Here is a 13,702-nt window from a genome sequence, read left to right as displayed (position 1 = left end):
TAACACCAGTGACAAGTCATCAGACTGTTCTAATAAAAACAGCAGGAACAATAACCAGTGAAAAAAAATAGAATATCTAAGATGGTGGCCACAGTAGCTCAAACCACACTTCTTAAATTGTGAATAAATGACTTAAATCATGTGATTTGATAAATTATTTTAATCAAATTTCCTTTTCCCCATACTATAAACTAACACCAGCGACCGATCTTAAAGCGTCGCATGAAATTACCAAATGAATGATCAAATTGCTAACATGAAGAGACTGCAGACTCACCATGTGCTTTTCAAAAACAGCTCCAATGAACATTTGACCCAGGAAAAGTTCACAAGGATGTTGCCTTTTAAAATTGTATTTAATGGCGTAACACCATTGATATGAAATTGAAGGAGAGCTATTCCCTGTAAATTAGTTATATTTAGTTGATATTAGTTTAAGTAATCCACTAAATACCTAATACTTTCTAATGTATGACATTTAGAGTGGGGAAAAAAATCCACTCCACAAATTTCTTGTTAATAACAAACTATAGTTTTGGCAAGTCGGTTAGGACATCTACTTTGTACATGACACACAAGTCCTTTTTCCAACAATTGTTTAAAGACAGAATATTTCACTGTATCACAATTCCAGTGGGTCAGAAGTTTACAAACACTAAGTTGACTGTGCCTTTAAACAGCTTGGGAAATTCAAGAAAATGTTAGAAGCTTCTGATAGGCTAATTGACATCATTTGAGTCAAATGGAGGTATCTGTGGATGTATTTCAAGGCCTACCTTCAAAATCAGTGCCTCTGCTTGACATCATGGGAAAAGGAAAAGAAATCAGCCAAGACCTCCACATTTTTTTTATTTTTTTTATTTTTTTAGACCTTCACAAGTCTGGTTCATCCTTGGGAGCAATTTCCAAATGCCTGAAGGTACCACGTTCATCTGTACAAACAATAGTACGCAAGTATAAACACCATGGGACCATGCAGCCGTCATACCGCTAAGGAAGGAGACGCATTCTGTCTCCTAGAGATGAACGTACTTAGGTGCGAAAAGTGCAAATCAATCCCAGAACAACAGCAAAGGACCTTGTGAAGATGATGGAGGAAACGGGTACAAAAGTATTGATATCCACAGTAAAACAAGTCCTATATCGACGTAACCTGAAAGGCTGCTCAGCAAGGAAGAAGCCACTGCTCCAAAACTACCATTAAAAAAAGCCAGACTACGGTTTGCAACTGCACATGGGGACAAAGATCGTACTTTTTGGAGAAATTTCCTCTGGTCTGATGAAACCAAAATATAACTGTTTGGCCTTAATGACCATTGTTATGTTTGGAGGAAAAAGGAGGAGACTTGCAAGCCGACGAACACCATCCCAACCTTGAAGCACGGGAGGGCAGCATCATGTTGTGGGGGTGCTTTGCTGCAGGAGGGACTGGTGCATTTCACAAAATAGATGGCATCATGAGGGATGAAAATTATGTGGATGTATTGAAGCAACATCTCAAGACAATTGAAGTTAAAGCTTGGTCGCAAATGGGTCTTCCAAATGGACAATGACCCCAAGCAAAATGGTTTAAGAACAACAAAGTCAAGGTATTGGAGTAGCCATCACAAAGCCCTGACCTCAATCCTATGGAAAATTTGTGGGCAGAACTGAAAAAGCGTGTGCGAGCAAGGAGGCCTACAAACCTGACTCATTTACACCAGCTCTGTCAGGAGGAATGGGCCAAAATTCACCCAACTTATTGTGGGAAGCTTATGGAAGGCTTCCTGAAACCAAGTTAAACAATTTAAAAGGCAATGCTACCAAATACTAATTGAGTATATGTAAACTTCTGACCCACTGGGAATGTGATGAAAGAAATAAAAGCTGAAACAAATCATTCTCTCAACTATTATTCTGACATTTCACATTTTTAAAATAAAGTGGTGATCCTAACTGACCTAAGACAGGGAATTCTTACTAGGATTAAATGTCAGGAATTGTGAAATACTGAGTTTAAATGTATTTGGCGAAGGTGTATGTAAACTTCTGACTTCAACTGTGTATATATAGTGCACTTGGAAAGTATTCAGACCCCTTCCCTTTTTCCACATTTTGTTACGTTATAGATGAATCTTGATGAAACCAAGATTGAACTCTGGCCAGAATGCCAAGCGTCACATCTGGAAGAAACATGGCACCACCCCTACAGTGAAGCATGGTGGTGGCAGCATCATGCTGTGGGGATGTTTTCCAGTGTCAGGGACTGGGAGACTAGTCAGGATAAAGGGAAAGATGAACAGAGCAAAGTACAGAGAGATCCTTGATGAAAACCTGCTTCAGAGTGCTCAGGACCTCAGACTGGGGAAAAGCTTCACCTTCCAACAGGACAACGACCTTAAGCACACAGCCAAGACAATGCAGGAGTGGCTTTGAGACAAGGCTCTGAATGTCCTTGAGTGGCCCAGCCAGAGCCCGGACTTGAACCCAATCGAACATCTCTGGAGAGACCTGAAAATAGCTGTGCAGTGACGATCCCTATCCAACCTGACAGAGCTTGAGGATCTGCAGAGAAGAATGGGAGATACTCCCCAAATACAGGTGTGCTAAGCTTGTAGCGTCATACCCAAGAAGGCTCGAGGCTGTAATCGCTGTCAAAGGTGCTTCAACAAAGTACTGAGTAAAGGGTCTGAATACTTATTTGCAAAAATTTCTAAAAAACAGTTTTTGCTTTGTCATTATGGGGTATTGTGTGTAGATTGAGGAAAAACATGTTTTTTAATACATTTTAGAATAAGGCTGTAAAGTAAAACTGTGGGGGAAAAATCAAGGGGTCTGAATACTTTCCGAACGCACTATATATAAATAGTTTGCAATATCTGTTTTACATATGTTTTATTAACAAAACACTTAAATTAAAACAACATGTCATTATCTAACATAAGTGTTTTTCCTGGTGGTTAAGGCAGGGGACAGGAAAGACAATTTTCGTAGGATGACCCGAATGGCAAGTCCAACTATACAGGGAGGAACAAAAGCCTTTTGAACACTGACATGCTTCGACTGGCTGCTTTGTACTTTTATAAGGACATGACTTTTATTTTCCCATGTAAAAAAGACAAGCACAAAACTTTGGGGTTTCACATAGCATACCTTAACAGGAAGAGAAAAGACAAGCCTTAGAGAGACGCCAACTAAAAGGTAGGTATTAGATGTTTTCCTAACAAACCTTAACGTGATGAGGGCTTAGTGTAAGCCACAGGAGACATTCCAGGGAATAGAGGGGCTGTTTAAGTACTGGGACAATTCACCTCACTGCAGTAGAAGCCATGTTCTACTTTCAGCAGAGGTGCTAGCGGAGCTTAGATCAAGAAGATAATTTGTATAGAAATACGTGATAGATGTGTGACTAGGGGGCATGCAGGTGTCAAGTTTTGATAAAAATTTGACCTTAACTTCTACCTTGTCTTAACTTCAAGGGTTTGAAGTCTTCACTTTTTTCCTTTCCCTCCTGCTTTGGCTTTTCCTCCCTTGGAGTATTTGGCTTCCAGGTCAGACAGGAAAGAGTTAAAATTCTGCTCTCTGGACTTCTGCTTTTGCTGTTAACGAGACAGAAATACACACCATTAATGCCTTACCTGAACGCCTAAAACAGTCACCAGTTAAGATCTTGGTTGTGTGATTCAACTTACCTTTAACATCAGTACAAGACTGTCATCAGCATCATTGAGTCCCATCTCTCTCTGCATCTCCTCAGCTTCTTGTCTTTCTTCATCAGCCTGGAAGGAAATAACAACAAAGTATTCTCACAAATGTGAACTAAAAAAAATTACCAACCGAGGAAGTATTTGATTAAAGCACACTGTACCTTCTGTTTGCGTGTTTTCTTCTTCCTGGTGCTCTCCTGGGTGAATGCAGGGTAGGCCGTGAGCTCCCCTGCCTGGATGGCTGTCTGTATAAGGGCTGTGATCCTGGGCTCGTCCTCCTGAGAGCAGCACAGGGCTGAGGCCATGATGGCGTCCATGTCCCCCTGGTGCTGCAGGTAAATCTGCATCACATCCTGCCTCTCCTCCTCCGTGCCTTTGTACTTCCTCTCAAACTCCTGGATGTCCTCCAATGTGATCTAATGAAGGAGAGATGGTTGGTATAACAAATTCTAATTGTGACATTATACTGGGTGTTTGTTATTTGCTTCCAGGCGGATAAAGAAAGTCAAGAAGCTGGGGAGATACAGAGGAAGATGGTACTGGGTGATGCTGATGACAGTCTTGTAATGATTAAGGTACATTACTCAAAATTACACACGTCTAGTGACTATTTTATGGCTACGGTATGAAAAAGAAAAGTTCTCTCAGGAGGGCCTAAAAAGTATGGTGTATGGTGAAGATGTTAATCAGCTTTAGATAGTTATATAGTTAGGCTACCTTAGGGAACAGCAACCTCCAGTACTCCTCCCAGCATTGGTCCTGCTGCAGTGAGTCAGATTCCTCAGCCACAAGTCCCTGCTCATCATACACTGCCCTCTGCTCCTTGTCACTCAACACTGCATATAACTTCCCAAGCACCTGAAAGAAAGGGGCTAGGTAAATACAGTAAAATACAATTCTAACCAGTTAGCTAGGTGAACTAGGCTAACTGCAGGTTTGAGTAGGTGTTTTAGTTGACACTTTCCCACCTGAAATTTCTCTGTTGCCTGCAGGTCTTCGGGAGCACGATCTGGGTGAACCCTGAGCGACACCTTGTAGTAGCTGTGTCGGATCTCTGCGTCTGTCGCCTCCTTGGAGACGCCCAGCACCCCATAGAGGCTGGAGGTGTTGAACAGTGCTTGACACTGGTCGAGTAGCCACATCCCTATCGGTCAACTTTAGGTTAAAAGGGAAATCTGCGATTGAAACTATGAAATAACACACATCGAATCATGTAGTAACGAAAAAAGTGTACAACAAATCTAAACATATTTAATGTTTGAGATTCTTCAAAGTAGCCACCCTTTGCCTTGATGACAGCTTTGCACATTCTTGGCACTCTCAACAAGCTTCATGAGATAGTCACCTAGAATGCATTTCAATTAACAGGTATGCCTTCCTAAAAGTTAATTTGTGGAATTTCTTTCCTTTGCGTTTGAGACAAATCAGTTGTCTTGTGACAAGGTAGGCGGGTATACAGAAGATAGCCCTATTTGGTAAATAATTCCACTCTGAAACCTTATAATTGATTAGAATCATAAAATTATAATCTGATGATGTGTGTAGTTTTAGTCAGGATTAGATTAAACAATGTATCTGTATAGTGGAAAAACAGACTGTCTGAGCAAGGCGTAGCTTAGGATTTGAACTTGTATGTGTGTGCCTAAGAAAATACCGAAGAACAATTAAACTGACATTCCATCATTACTTTAAGACATGAAGGTCAGCCAATGCGGAAAATTTCAAGAACATTGAAAATGTATTCAAGTGCAGTCGCAAAAACTATCAAGCGCTATGATGAAACTGGCTCTCATGAGGACCGCCACAGGAAAGGAAGACCCAGAGTTACCTATGCTGCAGGGGAAAGGTCATTGAAGTTACCAGCTTCAGAAATTGCAGCCCAAATAAATGCTTCACAGAGTTCAAGTAACAGACACACCTCAACATCAGCTGTTCAGAAGAGACTGCGTGAATCAGGCCTTCATGGTCAAATTTCTGCAGAGAAACCACTACTAAAGGTCACCAAAGAAGAAGAGACTTGCCTGGCCTCCACAATCACCCAACCTCAAAACAATTGAGATGGTTTGGGATGAGTTGGACCTCAGAGTGAAGGAAAAGCAGCCAACAAGTGCTCAGCATATGTGGGAATCCCTTCAAGACTGTTGAAAAGCATTCCAGGTGAAGCTGGTTGAGAGTGCCAATATTGTGCAAAGCTGTCATCAAGGCAAAGGTGGCTACTTTATTTAACACTTGTTTGGTTACTACATGATTCCATCTTTTAAAAAATATATATATTTCACCTTTCTTTAACCAGGTAGGACAGTTGAGAACAAGTTCTCATTTACAACTGCGACTTGGCCAAGATAAAGCAGTGTGACAAAAACAACAACACAGAGTTACACATGGAATAAACAAACGTACAGCTAATAACATAATACAAAAATCTATGTACAGTGTGGGCAAATGTAGTAAGATTAGGGAGATAAGGCAATAAATAGGCCATAGAGGCGAAATAATTACAATTTAGCATTAACACTAGAGTGATAGATTATTTTATTTCACCTTTATTTAACCAGGTAGGCAAGTTGAGAACAAGTTCTCATTTACAATTGCGACCTGGCCAAGATAAAGCAAAGCAGTTCGACACATACAACAACACAGAGTTACACATGGAGTAAAACAAACATACAGTCAATAATACAGTAGAAAAATATGTTTATATCAATGTGAGCAAATGAGGTGAGATAAGGGAGGTAAAGGCAAAAAAAAGGCCATGGTGGCGAAGTAAATACAATATAGCAAGTAAAACACTGTAATGGTAGATTGCAGTGGAAGAATGTGCAAAGTAGAGATAGACATAATGGGGTGCAAAGGAGCAAAATAAATAAATAAATACAGTAGGGGGAGAGTTGAGTTTGGGGCTAAATTATAGAGTGGCTATGTACAGGTGCAGTAATCTGTGAGCTGCTCTGACAGCTGGTGCTTAAAGCTAGTGAGGGAGATAAGTGCTTCCAGTTCAGAGATTTTTGTAGTTCATTCCAGTCATTGGCAGCAGAGAACTGGAAGGAGAGGCGGCCAAAGTAAGAAATGGTTTTGGGGTGACCAGAGATATAACCTGTTGGAGCGTGTGCTACAGTGGGGGTGCTGCTATGGTGACCAGCGAGCTGAGATAAGGGGGACTTTACCTAGCAGGGTCTTGTAGATGACCTGGAGCCAGTGGGTTTGGCGACGAGTATGAAGCGAGGGCCAGCCAACGAGAGCGTACAGGTCGCAGTGGTGGTAGTATATGGGGCTTTGGTGACAAAACGGATGGCACTGTGTAGACTGCATCCTATTTATTGAGTAGGGTATTGGAGGCTATTTTGTAAATGACATCACCGAAGTCGAGGATCGGTAGATGGTCAGTTTTACAAGGGTATGTTTGGCAGCATGATGAAGGATGCTTTGTGCGAAATAGGAAGCCAATTCTAGATTTAACTTTGGATTGGAGATGTTTGATGTGAGTCTGGAAGGAGAGGTTTACAGTCTAACCAGACACCTAGGTATTTGTAGTTGTCCACATATTCTAAGTCAGAACCGTCCAGAGTAGTGATGTTGGACGGGCGGGCAGGTATCGATCGGTTGAAGAGCATGCATTTAGTTTTACTTGTATTTAAGAGCAATTGGAGGCCACGGAAGGAGAGTTGTATGGCATTGAAGCTCGTCTGGAGGGTTGTTAACACAGTGTCCAAAGAAGGCCAGAAGTATACAGAATGGTGTCGTCTGCGTAGAGGGGATCAGAGACTCACCAGCAGCAAGAGCGACATCATTGATGATACAGAGAAGAGAGTCGGTCCAAGAATTGAACCCTGTGGCACCCACATAGAGACTGCCAGAGGCCCGGACAACAGGCCCTCCGATTTGACACACTGAACTCTATCAGAGAAGTAGTTGGTGAACCAGGCGAGGCAATCATTTAGAAACCAAGGCTATCGAGTCTGCCGATGAGGATGTGATGATTGACAGAGTCGAAAGCCTTGGCAAGGTCAATGAATACGGCTTGCACAGTATTGTTTCTTATCGATGGCGGTTAGGATATCGTTTGGACCTTGAGCGTGGCTGAGGTGCACCAATGACCAGCTCTGAAACCAGATTGTATAGCGGAGAAGGTTATGGTGGGATTCGAAATGGTCGGTAACTGTTTGTTGACTTGGCTTTCGAAGACCTTAGAAAGGAAGGGTAGGATAGATATAGGTCTGTAGACAGTTTTGGTCAAGAGTGTCCCCCCCTTGAAGAGGGGATGACCGCAGCTGCTTTCCAATTCTTTGGGAATCACAGATGACACGAAAGAGAGGTTGAACAGGCTAGTAATAGGAGTTGCAATAATTTCGGCAGATAATTTTAGAAAGAAAGGGTCCAGATTGTCTAGCCCGGCTGATTTTGGAGGGTCCAGATTTTGCAGCTCTTTCAGAACATCAGCTGACTGGATTGGGAGAAGGAGAAACGGGGAAGGCTTGGGCGAGTTGCTGTGGGCGTGCAGTGCTGTTGACCAGGGGGGGTAGCCAGGTGGAAAAGCATGGCCAGCCGTAGAAAAATGCTATTGAAATTCTCAATTATAGTGGATTTATCGTGGTGACAGTGTTTCCTGTCCTCAGTGCAGTGGGCAGCTGGGAGAGGTGTTCTTATTCTCCATGGACTTTACAGTGTCCCAGAACTTTTTTTGAGTTTGTGTTGCAGGAAGCAAATTTCTGCTTGAAAAAAGCTAGCCTTTGCTTTTTCAACTGCCTGTGTATATTGGTTTCTAGCTTCCCTGAAAAGTTGCATATCACGGGGCTGTTCGATGCTAATGCAGAACGCCATAGGATGTTTTTGTGTTGGTTAAGGGCAGTCAGGTCTAGAGAAACCAAGGCTATATCTGTTCCTGGTTCTAAATTTCTTGAATGGGGCATGCTTATTTAAGATGGTGAGAAGGCATTTAAAAAAATAAATAACCAGGCATCCTCTACTGACGGGATGAGATCTATATCCTTCCAGGATCGATTAGAAAGCCCGTCGCTGAAGTGTTTCAGGGAGCGTTTGACAGTGATGAGTGGAGGTCGTTTGACCGCTGACCCATTACGGATGCAGCAATGAGGTAGTGATCGCTGAGATCTTGGTTGAAAACAGCAGAGGTGTATTTAGAGGGCAAGTTGTTGTTAGGATGATATCTATGAGGGTGCCCGTGTTTACGGCTTTGGGGTGGTACCTGGTAGGTTCATTGATAAATTTGTTGAGATTGAGGGCATCAAGCTTAGATTGTAAAATGGCTGGGGTGTTAAGCATGTTCTAGTTTAGGTCGCCTAGCAGCACGAGCTCTGAAGATAGATGTGGGGGCAATCAGTTCACATATGGGTGTCCAGAGCACAGCTGGGGCAGAGGGTGGTCTATAGCAGGGGCAACGGTGAGAGACTTGTTTTTAGAGAGGTGGATTTTTAAAAGTAGAAGTTCAAATATCTTGGGTACAGACCTGGATAGTAGGACAGAACTCTGCAGGCTATCTTTGCAGTAGATTGCAACACCGCCCCCTTTGGCCGTTTCTATCTTGTCTGAAAATGTTGTAGTTAGGAATGGAGATTTCAGAATTTTTGGTGGTCTTCCTAAGCCAGGATTCAGACATGGCGGAGAACATCCGGGTTGGCAGAGTGTGCTAAAGCAGTGAATAAAACAAACTTAGGGAGGAGGCTTCTAATGTTAACATGCATGAAACCAAGGCTATTACGGTTACAGAAGTCATCAAAAAGAGAGCGCTGGGGAATAGGAGTTGAGCTAGGCACTGCAGGGCCTGGATTCACCTCTACATCACCAGAGGAACAGAGGAGGAATAGGATAAGGGTACGGCTAAAAGCTATGAGAATTGTCGTCTAGAACGTCCGGAACAGAGGGTAAAAGAGGTTTCTGGGGGCGATAAAAATAGCTATACAGACAAAGGTATGGTAGGATGTGAATACAGTGGAGGTAAAACCTAGTATTGAGTGATGATGAGAGAGATATTGTCTCTAAAAAACATCATTGAAACCAGGTGATGTCATCGCATGTGTGGTGGTGGAACTGAAAGGTTGGATAAGGTATAAAGAGCAGGGCTGAGGCTCTACAGTGAAAATAACCAATAAACACTAACCAGGCAGACAGCAGTGGACAAGGCTGTTGACATTAAGGAGAGGCATGCTTAGTCGAGTGATCATAAGGGTCCAGTGAGTAGTGAGGTGGTTGGAGGGTAACGCGCGATTCAGACAGCTACCGGCCATCGGTAGCAAGTTAGCATAGGATGGAGGTCTGTTTTTAGCCACCTCGTGCGTTTCGCCGATGGTAGATTAGTGCGGTTCCGTGTGTAGAGGGATCAATCCAATTGGCAAAATAGATATAGTTATAGTGACCCAAGAAAAATAGTCCGATAGACCTATTTCAGATAGCAGCCGATAAGACAGCTACACGATTAGCGAGCCGGAGATGGGCGTTCAGGTAACGTCGCGACGGAGGGGCCAGTTGGATAACTCCCTCGGGCAGACAACGTCGGTAGTCCAGTCGGTGAAGCTCGGTGGGGCTCCGCATCGGCCTATCGGGTCCGCGATAGGTGATTTGTAGCCCAGGATGTGGCTGATAGAACTCTTCAGCTGGCTAGCTCCGGAATAATTGATGTTTGCTCCGGGATCGACGTAAGCCAATAGTCACACTGATAGCAGCTAGCTAGCTGCGATATCCAGGTGTAAATGTCCAGAGCTTGCGGTTGAAATCCGGGGATATGGAGAGAAAAATAGGTCCAGTGTTCGGTCTGGAGTCGCGTTGTACAAAACATGGCGATAGCTTTTCGAGCTAAAAGGATAGCTGATGACCACAACCGTGGTTAGCTGATAACTAACTTTAGGCATAAACTGGCTAGCTTCTGGCTAGCTTCTGTCTAGCTTCTGGCTAGCTTCTGGCTAGCTTCTGGCTAGCTTCTATTGTGGATTCAGATTTGAGGTAAATAATACTTTTTTTTTTTTTTTTTTAATTGGTGAGGCGGGTTGCAGGAGATGTTTTTGAAGTTGAAGTTTTTGGAAAAAAATATATAAAAGATATGCGAAGAAATATGTAAAATAATATATACACACGCGTACACGACAAGACAAGGACAAAGGACTAATGATGGAATAGATGTGCAGATGATGATGTGCAAGTAGAGATTACTGGGTGCAAAATAGCAACAAAAAAAACCTAAAAAAAGTGTTGATGTCTTCACTATTATATCTACATATGTAGAAAATAGTACAAAATAGACTTGAATGAGTAGGTGTGTCCAACTTTTGACTGGTACTGTATATACAGACTTTTGACTGGACTTTTGACAAACTTTTGACTGGTACTGTATATATATACAATTTACATACCACTAGTTGGAGTCATTAAAAACGTTTTCAACCACTCCACAAATTTCTTGTTAATAACAAACTATAGTTAGGCAAGTCGGTTAGGACATCTACTTTGTGCATGACACAAGTCCTTTTTCCAACAATTGTTTACAGACAGATTATTTCACTTATAATTCACTGTATCACAATTCCAGTGGGTCCGAAGTTTACATACACTAAATTGACTGTGCGCTTAAACAGCTTGGGAAATTCCAGAAAATTGTCATAGCTTTAGAAGCTCTGATAGGCTAATTGACATCATTTGAGTCAATTGGAGGTGTACCTGTGGATGTATTCAAGGCCTACCTTCAAACTCAGTGGCCTCTTTGCTTAACATCATGGGAAAAGTACAAAAAGAAATCAGCCAAGACCTCAGAAAAACAATTGTAGACCTTCACAAGTCTGGTTCATCCATGGGAGCAATTTCCAAATGCCTGAAAGTACCATGTTCATCTGTACAAACAATAGCAAGAAAGTATAAACACCATGGGACCAGGTAGCCGTCATACCGCTAAGGAAGAAGATGCATTCTGTCTCCTAGAGATGAACGTACTTAGGTGCGAAAAGTGCAAATCAATCCCAGAACAACAGCAAAGGACCTTGTGAAGATGCTGGAGTAAACGGGTACAAAAGTATTGATATCCACAATAAAACAAGTCCTATATCGACGTAACCTGAAAGGCTGCTCAGCAAGGAAGAAGCCACTGCTCCAAAACTACCATTAAAAAAAGCCAGACTACGGTTTGCAACTGCACATGGGGACAAAGATCGTACTTTTTGGAGAAATTTCCTCTGGTCTGATGAAACAAAAATATAACTGTTTGGCCTTAATGACCATTGTTATGTTTGGAGGAAAAAGGAGGAGACTTGCAAGCCGACGAACACCATCCCAACCTTGAAGCACGGGAGGGCAGCATCATGTTGTGGGGGTGCTTTGCTGCAGGAGGGACTGGTGCATTTCACAAAATAGATGGCATCATGAGGGATGAAAATTATGTGGATGTATTGAAGCAACATCTCAAGACAATTGAAGTTAAAGCTTGGTCGCAAATGGGTCTTCCAAATGGACAATGACCCCAAGCAAAATGGTTTAAGAACAACAAAGTCAAGGTATTGGAGTAGCCATCACAAAGCCCTGACCTCAATCCTATAGAAATGTGTGGGAAAAGCGTGTGCGAGCAAGGAGGCCTACAAACCTGTCTCAGTTACACCAACTCTGTCAGGAGGAATTGGCCAAAATTCACCCAACTTATTGTGGGAAGCTTGTGGAAGGCTAGCTGAAACGTTTGACCCAAGTTAAACAATTTAATGACAATGCTACCAAATACTAATTGAGTGTATGTAAACTTCTGACCCACTGGCAATGTGATGAAATAAATCAAATCTGAAATAAATCATTCTCTCTACTATTATTCTGACATTTCACATTCTTAAAATAAAGTGGTGATCCTAACTGACCTAAAACAGGGAATTTTTACTAGGATTAAATATCAGGAATTGTGAAAAACTGAGTTTAAATGTATTTGGCTAAGGTGTATGTAAACTTCCGACTTCAACTGTGTATTTATATATATATAACACTAAGGGCTGGAGACATGTAACCACATAACGTTATAGCCAATGATTCTTGAAGAATATAACTTATAAATCACTAATGAGCTTAGTTCAACTGCTGTACCCCATCAGAACCCAAAATACAATAATTGTTTAACTCCATTGTTTGTAAACAATGACATTTTAGGCTAACACTATATAGCCTCAAAACATGATTAAAACTGCAATTTTATTCCCATTGATGTTCAGTCCTTGTAGTTACTGTATGTATGCATGCATAGCTAGGTTTGTCCATGGATTTTGAGTGGTTCGCTTACGTAACGTTACTTGGCTACATTTCTCCAGCCCTCTTGTTTACTAAAACAGTGGCAATGTCGCCCCTTTGTTGTTTTTTTAAAAGCCCCTGTAAATTATAACAAAACAATTATTGTCTGCATACATTATTCATAACGTTATTTGTAAAAGCGTTTTAAAACCTCTACCTACCTTGAAATCTTCTTTATCAAAATGGTGGATAACTGGTTGAAAGCTTCACTTGCTTTGTTTACAAAATTTGGCGCGCTGTCCTGTCAACGGAGTGTACGTAGCGTAAACGTACCTCTCTTGGTCACGTTTTTTAGCGTATGTTACATTTGTGTGGCTTTCACTAGTTACCACCGCCACAAAGTCTATCGTAAAATATAATGAAAAACGTGCTTAATATGTCTTAATTTAAGGTTAGTGTTAGGCATACAGTTAACAGTTTGGTGAAGGTTAGCTTTCAAATCTCATTTTAAGAAGATACTTTTTTTAATGGGCGGGGTTTATGTCTTTCTGACCGTGGTAACTAGTGACGACCCATTTGTGTCAATCATTTTAGGCACAGGTTGATGAACACCAATTCTGTCTGTTGAAGCAGGTACAGTGACTTAACGAGTAGCGGGGTGGTCGGGCACAGCATCACAGTGCTAGCTGTGCCACTAGAGAATCTGGGTTCGAGTGAGTCCAGGCTCTGTCGTATGAAACGCCGTTTGGGTCTTATAGCACGTGGTTCAAAACGCGATTGGTGCGGCTGGCTTCCGCGTTCAGCGGGCATTGTAT

At 42.0% G+C, this 13,702-nt stretch overlaps 1 protein-coding gene across 2 annotated transcripts; it reads right to left on the bottom strand.

The window, feature by feature from the left end:
* Positions 1 to 142: 142 nt before the first annotated feature.
* Positions 143 to 13,358, bottom strand: LOC111952053 (dnaJ homolog subfamily C member 9). 2 transcript variants are annotated; one of them, XM_023970499.2, is made up of 6 exons: positions 13,109 to 13,358; positions 4,655 to 4,841; positions 4,404 to 4,544; positions 3,848 to 4,102; positions 3,672 to 3,758; positions 143 to 3,578 (listed from the first exon to the last, which is right to left on the bottom strand). In XM_023970499.2, the coding sequence occupies exons 2-6, from the start codon at positions 4,826 to 4,828 to the stop codon at positions 3,471 to 3,473; spliced, it is 765 nt and encodes a 254-aa protein (XP_023826267.1). In that variant the 5' UTR covers positions 4,829 to 4,841; positions 13,109 to 13,358; the 3' UTR covers positions 143 to 3,470. The 2 variants fall into 2 exon arrangements, with proteins under 2 accessions (XP_023826267.1, XP_023826268.1); XM_023970500.2 differs by having other exon boundaries at positions 4,655 to 4,830.
* Positions 13,359 to 13,702: the final 344 nt, after the last annotated feature.

This window comes from Salvelinus sp. IW2-2015, linkage group LG25 (assembly GCF_002910315.2).
Source record: "Salvelinus sp. IW2-2015 linkage group LG25, ASM291031v2, whole genome shotgun sequence".
NCBI classification, from domain to species: Eukaryota; Metazoa; Chordata; class Actinopteri; order Salmoniformes; family Salmonidae; genus Salvelinus; species Salvelinus sp. IW2-2015.
This window is presented reverse-complemented; position numbering and strand designations above follow the sequence as displayed.